Source organism: Oncorhynchus mykiss, chromosome 28, assembly GCF_057628025.1.
Source record: "Oncorhynchus mykiss isolate SJ-2025 chromosome 28, ASM5762802v1, whole genome shotgun sequence".
Taxonomy (NCBI): domain Eukaryota; kingdom Metazoa; phylum Chordata; class Actinopteri; order Salmoniformes; family Salmonidae; genus Oncorhynchus; species Oncorhynchus mykiss.
This window is the reverse complement of record NC_143049.1, coordinates 16,769,423-16,789,343: the sequence shown is the minus strand read 5'-3', so window position 1 is coordinate 16,789,343 and position 19,921 is coordinate 16,769,423. Positions and strand designations below refer to the sequence as shown.

Below are 19,921 nucleotides of genomic sequence, written 5' to 3'. Positions count from 1 at the left end.
TACAACTCACCACTATAACTGTTCCTCTGTCTGGAGATACAACTCACCACTATAACTGTTCCTCTGGAGATACAACTCACCACTATAACTGTTCCTCTGTCTGGAGATACAACTCACCACTATAACTGTTCCTCTGGAGATACAACTCACCACTATAACGTTTCCTCTGTCTGGAGATACAACTCACCACTATAACTGTTCCTCTGTGTGGAGATACAACTCACCACTATAACTATTCCTCTGGAGATACAACTCACCACTATACCTATTCCTCTGGAGATACAACTCACCACTATAACTGTTCCTCTGTCTGGAGATACAACTCACCACTATAACTGTTCCTCTGGAGATACAACTCACCACTATAACGTTTCCTCTGTCTGGAGATACAACTCACCACTATAACTGTTCCTCTGTGTGGAGATACAACTCACCACTATAACTATTCCTCTGGAGATACAACTCACCACTATACCTATTCCTCTGGAGATACAACTCACCACTATAACTGTTCCTCTGTCTGGAGATACAACTCACCACTATAACTGTTCCTCTGGAGATACAACTCACCACTATAACGTTTCCTCTGTCTGGAGATACAACTCACCACTATAACTGTTCCTCTGTCTGGAGATACAACTCACCACTATAACTGTTCCTCTGTCTGGAGATACAACTCACCACTATAACTGTTCCTCTGTCTGGAGATACAACTCACCACTATAACTGTTCCTCTGGAGATACAACTCACCACTATAACGTTTCCTCTGTCTGGAGATACAACTCACCACTATAACTGTTCCTCTGTCTGGAGATACAACTCACCACTATAACTGTTCCTCTGTGTGGAGATACAACTCACCACTATAACTGTTCCTCTGTGTGCATGGGGGAGAAGAGAGTAGCTCACTAATCACAGTGGCAGGCCCCAGTGAGGGCACAAGCACAGGGACAGGGCTGACACCTTCATATAGGAATCATGAGCATAATGCACATTACTATTTGACCAAATCATGGTTTTAACCGTCTAATGGAATGCTTTGAAGTGAGGTGACAGTGTAGAGTGTGCTCTCAAAAATATGTGTGTCAATTTCGACCAACCCACCCAACAAAAAAATGGTCCAGCCCATCTGGCATTTGCCAGAATTGGCAGATAGTCAATCCGCCCCTGCATGTGGCCAATATAACCTAATAAATTAATGTTGGGCGACCCCGGTGCAGTCAAATTATTTAGTAGAATGGGGCCTATTTGATGCCAACTACTTTCCCAGTGATCTTTAAATCATGTACTTTGTTCACTACATTCCTTCCCAGTATCAAACCCTCCCATATCTAGTCTATGGACTATTATGGCAGTTATTGTAATGGTTTCTGGCCAGACAGTGCTGTTGAAATGGTGCTTGCTTGGTAAGTCAGGATATGACATTAACCAATAAATATATTATTAGAACTTCTAAAGATAGTCATCTGTGGAAGTAAGGACTGAGGACTTTATGGCTGCATAGTGAGTTAAATCCCATCTGTGTGGTTTTAGACACTGGCTTTAAAGGATTATACTGCTTCTCTCACCTTAAGCTGTTTCACGTGCTCCTCATTTTCCCTCTAAACACAGGGCTCCCTCTCTTTTTCCCTTCCCTTTACCATTCATATGTCTTGCTTGTTTCACTTCTCTTGAGTTGTATCCACATCTCAGCTCCTCGTCTATTTCCGTCCATATATATCTTGTTTTTTAAATGTATCTCTCTTACAGTCAAAAATACGCACTAACATACATCTCCGTCACGATCACCACAATGTGTTTTTTTTAATGGAAAATGCAACCAAATAATGTACAAACAAAATGTGGACGTCGTAATTAGACTCAGTTGCTGTGGTCCAACCCTCCAATATGATTAGGTAACCTTCGAAAGCACTCGAGGTGTCATAAAAAAAATACACCCCCCCCCCAACAACATAAACAATATTTTCACATGACCGTCCCCTTGTACTGTAACAAATGCACACCCTCCCCACTCATTAAATTAACTCTAAATAATGATTACGACCACAAATAACAATAACTGTATCGACCCAAAAATCTAAGTTAAAGAATTGGACTACTTCAAACTTTATTTTAATTGTATTTTTTTGTTTTATGATTTTTGGGTGCGATGGAGATGTGAATCCAACATATCAATTATTAATTTGTAGACAAAATGGAATTAAAGCCAGACTAAGTCAGTGGTACAGATTAATCTACCCAAGCAATAGATACATCACATTTAAATGTTGATATTTGGTTGTATTGTCAACCAAACATAATTCAATATTACACTACCGTTCAAAAGTTTGGGGTCACTTTTTGAAAGTAAAGCACATTTTTTGTCCATTCAAATAACATCAAATTGATCAGAAATACAGTGTATACATTGTTAATGTTGTAAATGAATATTGTAGCTGGAAATGACAGATTTCTACATATGCGTACAGAGGCCCATTATCAGCAAGCATCACTCCTGTGTTCTGATGACACGTTGTGTTAGCTAATCCAAGTTTATAATTTTAAAAGGCTAATTGATCATTAGAAAACCCTTTTGATATTATGTTAACACAGCTGAAAACTGTTGTTCTGATTAAAGAAGCAATTAAAACTGGCCTTTTTTTAGACTAGTTGAGTATCTGGAGCATCAACATTTGTGGGTTTGATTACAGGCTCAAAATGGCCAGAAACAAATAACTTTCTTCTGAAACTCATCAGGGTATTCTTGTTCTGAGAAATGAAGGCTATTCAATGCGAGAAATTGCCAAGGATCCAAAGATCTTGTACAACGCTGTGTACTACTCCCTTCACAAAACAGAGCAAACTGGCCCTAAACAGAATAGAAAGAGGAATTGGAGGCCCCGGTGCACAACTGAGCAAGAGGACAAGTACATTAGAGTGTCTAGTTTGAGAAACAGACGCCTCACAAGTCCTCAACTGGCAGCTTCATTAAATAGTACCCGCAAATCACCAGTCTCAACTCAACGTCAACAGTGAAGAGGTGATTCCGGGATGCTGGTGTTCTAGGCAGAGTTCCTCTGTCCAGTGTCTGTGTTCTTTTGCCCATCTTAATCTTTTAATTTTATTGGCCAGTCTGAGATATGGCTTTCTCTTTGCAACTCTGCCTAGAAGAGAAAGCATCAGAGCGAGCGAAACAGAGCCCCTCTATCTTAGAATGTGTAGCCCATGTATCTGATGCTGACTGGACATGTCATATTATTTTTGGCCAGACAGCATCAGATACATGGGCTACAAATACTAAGACAGAGTGCCACTGTTTGCCTTGCCCGGATGCTTTCTTTGGTGAAATAGATCAAATTATGAAACATGGATAGACATGAATGAGAAATTATTTTAGAAGTTTGTTTCTTTTGTTATTGTATATATTTTTTTAGGAATACACACCACTTTGTAGGCTGAATGTCATTACACTTATGGTGTTTGTAATAGATGTCCCTTTCCATTCAAATTGCGGGTGCACAGTACACTGTTCGGATGCTGGACTTATTGTGGAGTAGACAAACTTAACCTAAGGTTTGAAGTGATTTCTTTGACAATCAGATGAAAACATAATGACTCTTTGGGTTCCTGACACATTTAAAGGGACATTTTTACAGTTAAATTACATGTACTATAAAGCCCATAAAAAATGTGTGCACACACAAGCAGTGCCACTGCCAAAGCCATCTACTACAGCCATCTTTACTTCTGCACTGCAGCTGAATGGACTGGCTGTCCATAAAGCCAGCCATACAAACAGCCTTCCCTTCCAATGGCCAGGTGTCCCCATGGTCTTAATTTTATTTTATTTAACCTTTATTTAACCAGGCAAGTCAGTTAAGAACAAATTCTTATTTTCAATGACGGCCTGGGAACAGTGGGTTAACTGCCTGTTCAGGGGCAGAACGACAGATTTGTACCTTGTCAGCTCGGGGGTTTGAACTCGCAACCTTCCGGTTACTAGTCCAACACTCTAACCACTACGCTGCCGCCCCAAAAGTCAGCCCTTTCATACCGCTAAACTGCATTTACCTTTAAGTAGGGATTGGAATTATTTTAGTAGCCTAGTGGTTAAGCACATTGGGCCAGTAACCAAAAGGTCACTGGTTCAAAACCGTGGGTTAATCATTTGTTGATGTGCCCTTGGGCAAGGCACTTAACTCGAATTGCTCCAGTAAGTCGCTCTGGAGAAGAGTGTATGCTAAATGACTAAAATGTATTTTAAATTGTTGGTGTTAAGCTAGCCAGCCACATCCAATTGATGTCCCTGATGCAAACACTGTAACAAGACTTTTGGAATTGATTGCTGTTTTATTTGAACAGGGAAATATACTAAACCAAAGCTGAAGAATGTAATGTGCTGAACCATCATAATTCTTTTGAAAAAAATCCACCTTCCCATGATTAAGGTTCAACATGTTATGGCCCCCCTAAACTGGGTCTGTGCCCCACCTTAGCCACCCCATTCAAAATGTTCTGGACACCCCACTGGTGGTGTGCCCAGTGGGAGATTTGTCTTTCCATTCATCAAATGGGGGGCGCACAGTGCCCTGTTTGGATGCTGGAATCGCAGTATATTAGTGGATAAACTTGCGGAGGCAGCCTACAGGAGACTTATGAAGTAGCCTATTCAGATTAAAACATTGTGACTTGTTGTGTTCATGCCACACATAAAACGTAATACACTTTAAAAGTGAAATGACAAATATTAAGGCTATATTGAAGAATTAGGTTCTAGGAGCATGAGGGAAAGCCACTCAGATCAAATAGGAGGCAGAGAGCGTGTTAAGGTTTCCTGAATAACTGGCCCTGCTGGGAGCATATGTGGCCACATTACTTTAGGACAATTTAGGAGATTGATGATCCACTAAAGAATGCATCTAGCCTAGGCAACCATTTGGATCAGTTGTGGGTCTACTGTCAACAGTTTATACGGTCTAGGAAGGCACAGTAGCCGACCTTTCTGGCTGTATTTTTACTTCTGATAATGAGACACGCTTTCTTTAGTAGATTTTTTTTATACCTTTATTTAACTAGGCAAGTCAGTTAAGAACAAATTCTTATTTTCAATGACAGCCTAGGAACAGTGGGTTATCTGCCTTGTTCAGAGGCAGAAGGACAGATTTTTACCTTGTCAGCTCAGGGATTCAATCTTGCAACCTTTCGGTTGGTTACTAGTCCAACACTCTAACCACTACGCTACCTGCCGCCTCCAAATTTACAGTACCAGTCAAAGGTTTGGACACACCTACTCATTCAAGGGTAGATTTGAGATTCTTCAAAGTAGCCAAACTTTGCCTTGATGACAGCTTTGCACACTTTTGGCATTCTTTCAACCAGCTTCACCTGGAATACTTTTACAACAGTCTTGGAGTTTACACATATGCTGAGCACTTGTTGGCTGCTTTTCCTTCACTCTGCGGTCCAACTCATCCCAAACCATCTCAATTGGGTTGAGGTTGGGTGATTGTGGAGGCCAGGTCATCTGATGCAGAACACCATCCCGTTGAAAAACAAATGATAGTCCCATAAAGCGCAAACCAGATGGGATTGTGTATCACTGCAGAATGCTATGGTAGCCATGCTGGTTAAGTGTGCCTTGAATTCTAAATAAATCACCGACAGTGTCACCGGCATAGCCCCCCCCCCCCCCCCCCCCCCCCCATCACACCTCCTCCTCCATGCTTCACTGTGGGAAACACATGTGCGGACATCATCAGTTCACCTACTCTGCGTCTCACAAAGACATTGCGGTTGGAACCAAAAATCTAAAATTTGGACTCATCAGGCAAAAGGATAGATTTCCACCAGTCTAATGTCCATTGCTCATGTTTCTTGACCCAAGCAAGTCTCTTCTTCTTATTGGTGTCCTTTAGTAGTGGTTTCTTTGCAGCAATTAGACCATGAAGGCCTGATTCACACAGTCTCCTCTGAACAGTTGATGTTGATATGTGTCTGTTACTTGAACTCTGTGAAGCATTGATTTGGGCTGCAATCTGAGGTGCAGTTAATTGCCAATTTCTGAGGCTGGTAACTCTAATGAACGTATCCTCTGCAGCAGAGGTAACTCTGGGTCTTTCTTTCCTGTGGCGGTCCTCATGAGAGTCAGTTTCATCATAGAGCTTGATGGTTTAAGCGACTGCACTTGAAGAAACTTTCAAAGTTCTTGAAATTTTCGGCATTGACTGACCTTCATGTCTTAAAGTAATGATGGACTGTCCTTTTTCTTTGCTAATTTGAGCTGTTCTTGCCATAATATGGACTTGGTCTTCTACCAAATAGGGCTATCTTCTGTATACCAACCCTACCTTGTCACAACACAACTGAGTGCCAAGTATAGGACAAAAAGTATTCTCAACAGTTTTTACCCCAAGCCATAAGACTCCTGAACAGGTAATCAAATGATTACCCGGACTATTTGCATTGTGTTCCCACCCCCAAACCCCTCTTTTACGCTACTGCTACTCTCTGTTCGTCATATATGCATAGTCACTTTAACCATATCTACATGTACATACTACCTCAATCAGCCTGACTATCCGGTGTCTGTATGTAGCCTCGCTACTTTTATAGCCTCGCTACTGTTTACAGCCTGTCTTTTTACTGTTGTTTTATTTCTTTAACTACCTATTGTTCACCTAATACCTTTTTTGCACTATTGGTTAGAGCCTGTAAGTAAGCATTTCACTGTAAGGACTACTACACCTGTTGTATTCAGCGCACGTGACAAATTAACTTTGATTTGAACTGATTGGCTCAAACACATTAAGAAGAAAATAAATTCCACAAATGTACTTTTAACAAGGCACACCTGTTAATTGAAATGCATTCCAGGTGACTGCCTCATGAAGCTGGTTGAGAGAATGCCAAGAGTGTGCAAGCTGTCATCAAGGCAAAGGGTGGCTATTTTCAAGAATCTCAAATGTAAAATATATTTTGATTTGTTTAACACTTTTTTGGTTACGACATTATTCTATATGTGTTATTTCATAGTTTTGATGTATTTACTGTTATTCTACAATGTAGAAAATAAAAAAAAAATAAGAAAAACCCTTGAATGAGTAGGTGTGTCCAAACTTTTGACTGGTGCTGTATATTGAACATGTTGATGCAGCTTTGAATGATTTGATGTGTGGTATGATTGCTATTTAGCCTATTGCAGATCTTGGCAATCGATCCACCTACCACTATTTTCACTATGAATGGTGAATAGAGGGCAGGATAGACAGTAAGACTGGTAGACTATATTGACTTGTGGTATAGTTAGCACGCGGAAAAGCGTAGGGTGGGGAAGTACCAAAACACCTTGATTAGGGAGGCACATGCAAGCAGATGAGGAAATGTGACTAGGATTCAAGAAATTAGGCCTATATAGGAAAACCTGCAAATTACTGAATGTAAACCTTGGAGAAAATGCACTCCCCTCCTCTGTGCCCAAGAAAAAAGACATACAACCCTCCCCAAAGCAAAAGAAAAAGTTACACCCCCTCTCCTATTTTGGACCCCCACCCCACCCCCCAAGTCATTTTTGAACAGTCCCTTAGATTACTTTATTATTTGTGATGGTCCAGAATGCTGGGTTTTTTGGCAAATGTTGTCACCACAATGTGATCAAAAATGTAAACAACCATCAATGTTCACATGATTGGACCATGCTTCAATTCTCAGAGGCTGAGCAACATGGATTATCAGTGGGTGGATTTTATCCCCAGCCTGTCAACAGCGCTCAGTGTTTCTTCTGTTGCCTCCCCTGCAGTTTATGATTTGAGATTCCATGCTGGGTCAGCTACAACCAGGTGAGGGGTGTAGCCATTGCAGACTATTGAGATGCAGTCCCAGGTCTCAGTGTTGAGTGCTCTATGCTCATCTCAGTCCTGTTGACAGCGCCCACGCACCACAGCCCAACCCAGCTTTTACCCATACCTCCAGGGGCTGTGTCAGCCAGGGAATCCAGAGTAACACCTAAATCCCTAGCATCCTAACCGAGCAGCCCTGTTTCAGCTTGTTCTCTATGGAGTCTGCTGGCAACCTACTTTTTCAATCAACACATAGCTTAGCTCTACTACCCTTTTTCTTCTGCAGTTGCTCAACTGTCTACTCCCAGTCATTGTGCCATGGGTGGGCTGTGGGCTGAACTTTGCGATCCTTGGCACGGCTGCCTTGGTCGGTTGTTGTGTTGTGTTGTTGTGGCCGAGCACCATGCCCCGAACCAGGAACAAAAGCACTCTGTGTAAATTAAAGAGCAATTATCTGTAGTGCGTGCTGGGGCAAGTCTCTGCTGTTTGCCTGACTTGAGTGATGAGAGGCAGAATGGGACTATTGGAGAGAGGGGCCTACTTGAAAAGCACTACCGCAGCATAGTGTATGTCTGGATGATTTATATTGATATGTAATTGAGTATAAAATTAAGGAGTTTCAGGATGAAATGTAACCCAGGAGTGGGCTACCATAACTTCTTTCACATGTCTGTGCTCACATTGAAATGTACATTTGTCATCAAATAGACTGACATATGTTTTGATGTATCGAATAGACCTATGTTTTGGAAATTAAAATGTCTCAATTGAATGAAAGTAGGATAGTCTGTTAATAAAGTAATTCAACTTTACCATGATTTAGGCCTACCCTCCCTCCGTAGAACTTCATGGGATAAGGGAAGACTTTGCGCACATTGATTCTTTCAAATACCTCTGCGAGGGTAGACTATTAAACACGAACAGATCTTTAACATCAGCGTTTGAATAACTTTATTGAAACAACCTTCTATAACACCTTAGAGTCATTCAGAGGTTAAGTAGTGGTGGTTTCCAGAACCCCTCTCCTCTCTCTGTCACCATGCTCAGACACTTTCTAAAACACAGTCCAGTCCAGCCTCCCTCTCACACAGTCCCCTTCACCACTGAAAACACAACTCTCAAGTGTTGACCGGTCGACCTGTTCATTAAATTCTCATTAGCCAACAGTTTTTCCTGCAGCTCCTGAGGGAAATAGACTAACCCCACTATTAACACCAACTGTGTGTGACCACCCCTTACACACACACACACATACACACGCACGCACATGCGCGCACACACACACACACACACACACGCACCCTCCGCTGCCCCCAGTCCGTTTCCCCTAGTGATGACCCTCTCACACATGCACACACACACACACAGCCCCCTTTTATTCCACTCTGAGGGGTGGTTTAAGTCCCCTGGGTGCAGTAGGCCGCGGCTCCCTGGTTTACAACCCTGGCCCTTCTTTCCAGAGTCATTCAAAGTGTTTGACTTTAGCCTGCAGTCACTTCAGACTTAATTAACAGGCACATTCCCCAATGGGACAGACCAAGGCCTTTTCACTGTTAATCACAACAAATAAGCAGGTGACTCGACTGGAACACCACATTTTGATTCATTAGCCTTTCTATAGGCCTACATGTGTGTGTGGTGTTGGGCTGTGAACAGAAAATTCCAAGCTGACTATTTGTCGCCATCGTGTTGGTCTAGATTGGAAGGAGAACAGGCATGACATAGATTTACATGTACATGTTGAGAGTTTTGTTGTTTTGTTCTTTTATTTTTACAGAGCCATGCCCTGTTGGGGAACTACCTTGAAATCAATACTGTTTGAGAACTCATCAAACTTTATTAAGATTCCTTAGTTTGATTCTTGTCGTTGTCAGTGAAATTGGGAAACTGATAGAATGGCATAGAAATAGAATATGATTCTGATGTAAAAAATGATTCCAATAAATATTCACACTGAGATTTGTATTGTTGTATTTTTGATGGATTATCTTTGTAGGGATGCCAGCTAACAGCTTGCCTGTTGTTTAAATAATCACTTCCCAGCTGACAGGCAAGACAGAGCGCTGGGCCAGAAGTCTAGAACACAGATTACAATGGATCGGCTAGACAAGAGATGTGTGGGGGAAGCATCTCTCTATCTCTATCTCTATCTCTATCTCTATCTCTCTCTCTCTCTCTCTCTCTCTCTCTCTCTCTCTCTCTCTCTCTCTCTCTCTCTCTCTCTCTCTCTCTCTCTCTCTCTCTCTCTCTCTCTCTCTCTCTCTCTCTCTCTCTCTCTCTCTCTCTCTCTCTCTCTCTCTCTCTCTCTCTCTCTCTCAGGTCACAGGAACACGCCATGTTTCAGGGCTACACAGCACACGACTGGTTTCATCCGGAATTCTTACAGTCTTCAGAATTCTTTTTTGCTTCATTGTTGCGGTCTGTCTTGTTTTTACTGTGTCAACTTGAGCATGATCAGTTGGTGACTATTTCATTGTTTTCCTATTCAACAACAGTTACTTTTTTTACATGGAGTTAGGAATACACTTAAAATAAACATAATAGTGGAAATATTGTTTCATCAACATATCCATGAGGCATAATGGAAGTCAGTGTGGCACCTGTGCAGACAGACAGTTGAATGTAAACAGGCGTCCTTCTTTGTTATACAACCTACAGTAGGCCTGTGTTCCTATTCTAAAGGTATCAGCGGGGTGGCCGGTCACAATTGCTGACACCAAGGACTTTGCTCATCAATCACTGACTACAGTAAAAATAAAAAACATGCATACTTCCAATGGGCAGAGGAAATTCCATCACAGGGCCTGAGGCATCTCTCTTTCTCTCTCCTCAAAAGGAAGAAGACCCAGATGTGAAGATGGAGGAGGGATACGAACTTGACCTGACTTACGTGACGGAGCGCATTATCGCTGTGTCCTTCCCCCGGGCATGCTCAGAGGAGATCTACTTTCACAACCTGAAGGATGTCACACGGATGCTCAAGTCCAAGCACGCTGATAACTACCTGGTCAGTTAGCACTAGTCGCATCCATGTCGCATCCATGTGTCTCACACCATCCTTCATCTCACTGATACCTAGTCATTTCAAACTTAAAAGCCTAGTCCTCTATTACTGGGTTGTTTGTTTTCTTGATTTGGAAAAGTTTCAATTGTGACTGTTATTAATCAAGTGAATCTGTATCATTGACACATTTGTTTTTTTTATAGAAGTGATGATAACAGGAAAATAGCCTACTTTAACCTCAGCACAACCACCTTTTAGTGTGGTATAGTGAAGCACAGAAGCCTTTTTTAGTTCATATTGGAAAGAGTGAAAACAGTTGAAATGGTTACATTTGAATAAGATAGTAATATAAAGGCATAGAATTAAATAGCGAAATAAATGAATGTATTCATGCATACATACCTGTATACTTTTTCTTTCTAGATTATCAACCTGTCGGAGAAGAGACATGATCTCTCTAAAATGAACCCTAAGGTAAAGCAACCATACTGTATTTTTCCAAATGTAGCGCATAAACAAATCCTTGGGCAGGACATGAAGACATACAGGTATCAACAAGCCGCAGATCGACTAAGCTGTATTTTCCATTAATCAATGAATATCAATGGTAACAAGGATCTCAACCGTATCCGGGTCGTTCCACCAATTCGGCACCTTTCGAGATGTATAACTTGGTTTGATTTCACCTCATTTTAAAGATTCTGTCACTTGGGCGTCAACTTGGGACGCCAAAGGCACTCGTTTCGTGGATGACCCATCCGTTTGAACAAATGTATCACTAGATAGCCTTCCGGAATTAAAGGGTTATCTCTAGGATTTCTGGAGACTCTGCCCATGCTAATTAGATTAACATATATATATTGTATAGAGGTTGAAAAGATGAGCATTATCTGTTACAAAGTGCGTATGTCTATGTGTGACTTACCTTGTGTGTGTTTGCAGACTCTGGACACGGGCTGGCCTGACCTGCATGCTCCTCCTCTGGATAAGATCTGTACCATCTGTAAGGCCATGGAAAACTGGCTCAATGCTGACCCTCTACACGTGGTGGTCATACACTGCAGGGTGAGCAGCATCCTCATCACCCTGTCATCGTCACCATTTCATTATCTCTCATTCTTCTTCTGGCCTCATTTGTTTCACTTTACGTTGACTTATCTATTCAAAGCTGATTTTTGGAACACATCCATCAAGACAGTGCAGGAGGGAGCACTGTGGCGAAGATGTCCGCATGGGGATAGCTGGCTAGCAGCAAAGATGGTTGCCTCTTCCTTTCTGCTAGCAGCTAGCAGGGAAGTATCCCAATGACTGTATCTATGAATGGACAAAACAATCGATCAATTGACACTATTCATTCCTATGTGAAGACTCAACAGCACATTGAAGCCAAATGAAGTCGTTTAAGATGGCGTCTCATGGAGACATAACATGCGCAGTTTGAGCTACTCCAGAAAGTGATTTTGCATGCTAGCCCAGTGCTGCCCCCTCTCATTTAATAACTGAAGTTGAAGGCCAACCGGGATACTGCAGGCTGCCATTAGTAACTTAATTGTCCTTATAACTTCTTCTTGTGTGTGCAAAGCAATTATTGGTACCATGACTGTATTTGAGTTATGAACTTTTTACACAATGATAACCACAATGATGACCATTTTTCCATTCACTATAACGGGGGATCCTGTTTTCTGCTAACAATGCCTGCAGTACCACGGTCCGCCTTAAAACTTCCATGACTTCCATGAGGGGGGCAGTCATTGCCTCGTCCCCATGCCATTGCGCTCAGCACATTCAGGTGGAAGTATCTCGGAACGAGATTAGACGGGAAGTAGCGAGGTGAAGCTAGAGTGTTTTCCCAAGAAAATAATTTCTGTATGTAAGTCAACGAGAGGGTGTCAAATTTGGTTTAAAAAATAATGCTAATTTGCTACGTGAGGATCATTTGATCTAATACAAGTTTCCTAATGGTTAGGTTGTTACGGATGCACTCATATAAGTAGACGCATGTGGCATTTCAGCAACTTAAAAAAAAAGACTTTATATCGGAGTTGTTCACATGTGTATCTGCCCACTCATTGGCTTAAATGGTCTCACCTGATCTCGCCGCCTCCCACCCGCCTTCCATCTTTGCGGACTTGTGTTTCCAATTTTAGAGCGGACACTCGACTAGCTTGTCAAAATTCAGTTGAAGTCGGAAGTTTACATACACCTTAGCCAAATACATTTAAACTCAGTTTTCACAATTCCTGACATTTAATCCTAGTACAAATTCCCTGTCGTAGATCAGTTAGGATCACCACTTTACTTCCACTTTTATTTATTTCAGCTTTTATGTATTTTATCACATTCCCAGTGGGTCAGAAGTTTGCATACACTCAATTCGTATTTGGTAGCATTTCCTTTAAATTGTTTAACTTGGGTAAAACGTTTCTGGTAGACTTCCACAAGCGTCCCACAATAAGTTGGGTGAATTTTGGCCTATTCCTCCTGACAGAGCTGGTGTAACTGAGTCTGGTTTGAAGGCCTCCTTGCTCGCGCATGTTTTTTCAGTTCTGCTCACACATTTTCTATAGGATTGAGGTCAGGTCATTGTGATGGCCCCTCCAATACCTTGACTTTGTTGTCCTTAAGCCATTTTGCCACAACATTGGAAATATGCTTGGCGTCATTGTCCATTTGGAAGACGCATTTACGATCAAGCTTTAACTTCCTGACTGATCTTGAGATGTTGCTTCAATATATCCACATAATTTTCCCTCCTCATGATGCCATCTATTTTGTGAAGTGCACCAGTCCCTCCTGCAGCAAAGCACCCCACAACATGATGCTTACACCTCCGTGCTTCACGGTTGGAATGGTGTTCTTCGGCTTGCAAGCCTCCCCCATTTTCCTCCAAACATAATGATGGTCATTATGGCCAAACAGTTATATTTTTGTTTCATCAGACCAGAGGACATTTCTCCAAAAAGTACAATCTTTGTCCCTATGTGCAGTCGCAAACCGTAGTCTGGCATTTTTATGGTGGTTTTGGAGCAGTGGCTTCTTCCTTGCTGAGCAGCCTTTCAGGTCATGTCGATATAGGGGACTCATTTTACTGTGGAAATAGATGCTTTTGTACCTGTTTCCTCCAGCATCTTCACAAGGTCCTTTGCTGTTGTTCTGGGATTGATTTGCACTTTTCGCACCAAAGTTCGTTCATCTCTAGGAGACAGAATACGTCTCCATCATGAGCGGTATGACGGCTGTGTGGTCCCATGGTGTTTACATTTGCATACTATTGTTTGTACAGATGAACGTGGTACCTTCAGGCATTTGGGAATTGCTCCCAAGGATGAACCAGACTTGTGGAGGTCTACAATTTGTTTTCTGAGGTCTTAGCTGAATTCTTTTGATTTTCCCAAGATGTCAAAGAACTTGTGTCGTGCACAAAGTTGATTTCCTAACCGACTTGCCAAAACTATAGTTTGTTAACAAGAAATTTGTGGAGTGGTTGAAAATCAAGTTTTAATGACTCCAATCTAAGTGTATGTAAACTTCCGACTTCAACTGTAATAGAACATCTTTGCGGGAAGCGCACGGATCCCGTTAACGGGATCAAAATCAACAACATCCGGTGAAGCTGGAGCACGCCAAATTCAAATGACAAAATTGTAATATTAAACATTCATGAACATACAAGTGTCCTACATCATTTAAAAGCTTAACTTCTTGTTAATCCAGCCGCTTTGTCAGATTCCAAAAAGGCTTCACGGCGAAAGCATACCATGCGATTATCTGAGGACTGCGCCCCCACACCAAAATACTTTTCCAAACCAGCACAGGCATCACAAAAGTAACAAATAGTGATAAAATAAATCCCTTACCTTTGAAGATCTTCCTCTGATTGCAATCCCAAGGGTCCCAGCTACGCAACAAATTGTCATTTTGTTTGGCAAAGTCCTTCTTTATATCCCAAAAATATCAGTTTAGTTGGCGTGCTTGATTCAGCAATCCACTCTTTCAACATGCATACAAACAAATCCAAAAAGTTACCAGTAAAGTACATCCAAACAAGTCAAACAATGTTTCTAATCAATCCTCAGGTACTCTAATATCTAAATAAATGACACAATTTACAATGGAGAATAGTATGTTCAGTGGGGAAGATAAATAAGGAAGAGCGCGCACCTCATTCATGCGCGCAACAAGACTACATTTCTAATGAGAGACACCTTGGAAAAACTAGAACTCAATCATTTTTCAAAAAACCAGCCTGAAACCCTTTCTAAAGACTGTTGACATCTAGTGGAAGCCAAAGGAACTGCAATCTGGGAGGAATTCCTTTGAATATCCCATAGACAATCATTGAAATGGACTGTGACCTTAAAAAAAAAATTACGGATGGGTTTTCCTTGGATTTTCACCTGCTGTATCAGTTCTGTTATTTTAACAGTTTTAGAAACTTCAAAGTGTTTTTATATGCAAATCCTAGCTTCTGGGCCTGAGTAACAGGCAATTTACTTTGGGCGTGTCATTCATCCAAACTTCCGAACACTGCCCCCTAGCCCTAAGAGGTTAGCAACTTAGCCAACAGGTTAGATTTCCCTGCTAATGTTTTACCATTGTTTCACATGTTTATTGAAGTACCTTGTTTAACCGAACATTGTGAAATGCAGTGAAACGTGTCTAGGGTTCGAAGGACTTTCCACCGCGGTAGTGCAAATGTGTTTAATTAGCGGGAGCTACTTCCGTTTTGCGATGGGGTTCATGGGTAATGGTTCCGGGGAGTTCAAAAACTATTGCTATTTGTTTGCTGAATAAACATTAGCTGTTTATTCAGAATGTAATGCTTTTTAAAATGATTACGCAGTGGCAAAAGATGACTTATCTTGTTACATTCTCAAAGTAATGTAGGCTAATGCTCTCTCTATCTTTCTTTCTCCTCTCTCTCTTGTATTTCAGGGTGGGAAAGGCCGAATTGGAGTGGTCATCTCATCATTTGTGCATTTCACCGACATATCTGCCAGGTAGGCTAACTGCTGCAACCAATGGCGGCTCCCATGGCTTTTCCTTCAATTCATTGATGTGACTTTGCTCAAACCCTTATATCCTCATCAACTACAACCACGTCTCAGATAAATATAGACACAAGTATAATCTTTCACAGTGCCTGACCACTACTGGCCTACTCAGCCCTTTCACTGTGTCAGAGCGTGAGTCAAACAATAGTTATGGATATGGGATCAAAGGAAAGCCATAAGTCATGAGTAACGCTTACAGTATTTACACACTCTAAGTCAACATAAACACACGAGACATTAATGATAACAGAGTGTAACAGCATTTGTCATTTAGCACAAAGGTCAATGTAATTTTTCCTGAATGGACGTGGAAATTGATTTAGTAATGAAATGTGAGTTTCAGTAAGGCACTTGAGTTCAAAATCATTGGATGAAGCTACACAAACGGAGATGAACGATATTAACACATGGTCATTTCCAGTCTGAAAGTCTATTCAGAGGAGCTGCAGCTAGGGTAATCCCTAAAGTCATCAACTGATAGCACACATTAAGGCGGAAAGCGGGTTATAAGGTCAAGGGAAGTGTTGTTTGTGTGTGTGTATGTGTGTGCATGCTTGCATATGTACGTGCATGTGTGTGTGCTTTCGTGTCAGAGAGAAACAGAATATACATTCAGGACCCGAATTACTGACACTCTTGATAAGGAGGAGCAAAAGAGACAGTATAAATTAAATAATACAAATACTATATTGATTGCTAAAAAATGGGCAAATTCTATTATGTTATAGTAATACAATTGATCAGAGATCAGAGGGTTTAACAAGTAATAAAAAATCTAAAAAAGGATAGGGGTAAAAATAATTGCCACCCCTGTTTTCAAAACTTGAGCACCCTCCCAATGTGAGGATAATGACAATGAGCTTTTTTCTTAAATGTTTTATGAGAGAACATATTGAGAACATATTGGGAGGGATCTTAGACCATTCCTCCATACAGAATCCTTCCAGATGATGTGTTTATGGACTGCCCTCTTCAATTCAAACCATAGGTTTTCAATGGGGTTCAAGCCAGGAGACTTGGATGGCCATTGAATTTTTTTAATTTTAAATTTGATGTGTGCTTGGGGTTATTGTCTTGCTGGAAGGTCCACCTGTGGTCAAGTTTCAGCCTCCTGGCAGAGGCAACCAGGTTTTTGGCTAAAATGTCCTGGTAATTAGGTAAAGTTCATGACCTTAACAAGGGCCGCAGAACCAGTGGAAGCGAAATAGCCCTATAACTTCAAAGATCCACCACTATATTTAAGAATAAGTATGAGGTACTTTTCTACGCATGCTTCCATTTTTGACGCCACTGGTGTGAGTGGCCAAAGAGCTATATTTGCATGTCATCAGAACATAGCACCGCCTACAGTTTGCTAAATGGCATTGGCACCTGATTGGAAACAGAGGTGTCATGCCCATAGGGGGCACAGAGGCACATGTCACTCAGATTTGTCCCATTTAACACTATAACTGCTAAAGAAGTCATTTTTATTACTCTCCCATATTTTTAAAGTCATGTCACCCTCTGTCCTTGACTTTTCCTAAATAAGTCTATATAAGACACTGTCGTTTTTAGAATATTAATAACACAAACAGAACTGGAGTTATAACCAGTTTTAGTAGGGTATGTCGTTTTTTTATGGTTTTCCCTGTTGCCCCTCCTTCTCCCAACTGTAGGGCCTGCTCTGCTCCTTCTTTGACAGTTGAAAGTGCAATGCCCAGCTGAAAATCACCCCTATAATTCACTCGAAACTGAACCAAAACTATACCAAAACTATTTTCACACATATAACAACAAATTAAATAATTGATGTAAAGACTGATGGGGAGAACGGGGGAGAATGGGTGAGTTGATCATAGAAATCGAACAATGCAAATGTATGTAATCCCCAACTGTGAATGAAGAACAGGGCATGCCATTCTATTGTTTTGATCCATTAGAATTCTAATCTAAAAATGTAATGTACCCTGTATCAGTCCACAGAATCAAAGCATCTTATTAGGCTACTCTGGTCTACTTGGAATAGGCTACACAGTGAGAGCGTGCGTAATTGTACATGCAAAAAAGCTTTTAATGTCTGGGAAAATATCCACATTGGGCAGCAGGTGAGCGAGTTTCGGAGAATGTGGTGATGAGGCTTGCGCAACCTTTCGTTGGCAAGGGGAGAAATGTCACCATGGACAATTTATTCACTTCACTGTCATTGGCGAACAAGTTGCTTGAAAAGAAAACAAGTCTGGCCGGCACCATGAACAAAGTGAGAAGGGAGCTTGCTCTGCAGTAAATAAGGCACCGGCACAGCCATCATGCAACAGGGCTGAAGAATGAAAAAAAGACAGGACACAATAAAGAGAAAACTGGAGACTATTACACAATACAACCAAACAAAGGTACACTCTTAGAAAAAAAGGTTCTATCTAGAATAGGAGATCCCTTTGAAGAACCGTTTTTGCTTCCAGATGAAACCCTTTCGGGTTCCATATAGAACCCTTTCCACAGAGGGTTCTACATGGAACCTTAAAGGGTTCTCCTATGGGGACAGCCGAATAACCCTTTTGGAAGCATTTTTTCAAAGAGTATATGTCAGAGTGTCAAGCAAGTGAAAGTTTCGAAAATTGTGTCTTCTGTTAGGACAAGGGATAACAGGTAAATGAAATCCATTGCGTGAAGACGCACACAAGCAAAAGCTGACAATAATTTACTCTTTTTAAATGCTGTTGCCGTGGAAATTCGTACACAGGGACACTCAAAGTCAATCTTAAATGAATCATTGTTTATTAACAGTGAACTGGAGAGATTCCAACAACATGCATGCACCATGGTGAATGTCTGTCAGGAGATCTAACAGGGCAGTCCCGTTTGTTCCCTTATATATTGACAAGCTATATTTGCATGATTTAGCTTATTCATCATTCACAATTAATGTTTGCTTCATACATGTAACGACCAATACTGGGTCATGTACAGTATGTGACAGACAAATACCTCATAAGGCTTCCTCTCTCTAAGCTGAGACCTTGAAACTGAGATATCCCTTTCTTTAAACAAGGTTCTGGACGTAATGCCAAATTGGAGATTCTGATAGTGAGGACTCGTTCAATCAGTCACTTGCATGAACACATAAATTGGTTTATAGAGACGCACAAACAGAACACATAAATTGGTTTATAGAGACGCACAAACAGAACACAGAAATTGGTTAATAGAAAAGCACAAACATAAACATTTCCATAACACTGTCATTGTTTTTAGAATTTTACAAAAATAAGTAAATAAGTATTTAGACCCTTTACTCAGTACTTTGTTGAAGCACTTTTGGCAGCGATTACAGCCTCGAGTCTTCTTGGGTATGACTCTACAAGCTTGGCACACCTGTATTTGGGGAGTTTCTCCCATTCTTCTCTGCAGATCCTCTCAAGCTCTGTCAGGTTGGATGGGGAGCATCGCTACACAGCTATTTTCAAGTCTCTCCAGGGATGTTCAATCAGGTTCAAGTCCGGGCTCTGGCTGGGCCACTCAAGGACATTCAGAGACTTGTCCCGAAGCCAATCCTGCATTGACTTGGCTGTGTTCTAAGGGTCATTGCCCTGTTGGAAGGTCGAATGTCTTGAGCGTTCTGGAGCAAGTTTTCATCAAGGATCTCTCTGTACTTTGCTCCGTTCATCTTTCCCTCAATTCTGACTAGTCTCCCTGTCCCTGCTGCTAATAAAAATTCTTACAGCATGATACTGCCACCACCATGCCTCACCATAGGGATGGTATTGGCCAGGTGATGAGCGGTGCCTGGTTTCCTTCAGACGTGATGCTTGGCATTCAGGCCAAAGAGTTCAATCTTGGTTTCGTCAGACCAGATAATCTTTTGGCAAACTCCAGGCAGTTGTCTTGTAGCTTTTACTAAGGAGTGGCTACTTTCTTTCCACTCTACCATAAAGACCTGATTGGTGGAGTGCTGCAGAGATGGTTGTCCTTCTGGAAGGTTCTCCCATCTCCACAGAGGAACTCTGGAGCTCTGTCAGAGTGACCATCGGGTTCTTGGTCACCTCCCTGACCAAGGCCCTTCTCC

At 41.4% G+C, this 19,921-nt stretch overlaps 1 protein-coding gene across 2 annotated transcripts in view; it reads left to right on the top strand.

The window, feature by feature from the left end:
- The window catches only part of LOC110508633 (tensin-3), an 84,971-nt gene that overhangs the window by 9,198 nt on the left and 55,852 nt on the right, over positions 1–19,921 (top strand). For both annotated transcript variants that reach the window (XM_021589288.3, XM_090225511.1), the window contains exons 2-5: positions 10,652–10,822; positions 11,243–11,293; positions 11,762–11,884; positions 15,758–15,822. In XM_021589288.3, coding sequence (XP_021444963.3) covers positions 10,673–10,822; positions 11,243–11,293; positions 11,762–11,884; positions 15,758–15,822 — 389 coding nt within the window. In that variant the 5' untranslated portion in view covers positions 10,652–10,672. The remainder of the gene's footprint in view (positions 1–10,651; positions 10,823–11,242; positions 11,294–11,761; positions 11,885–15,757; positions 15,823–19,921) is intronic.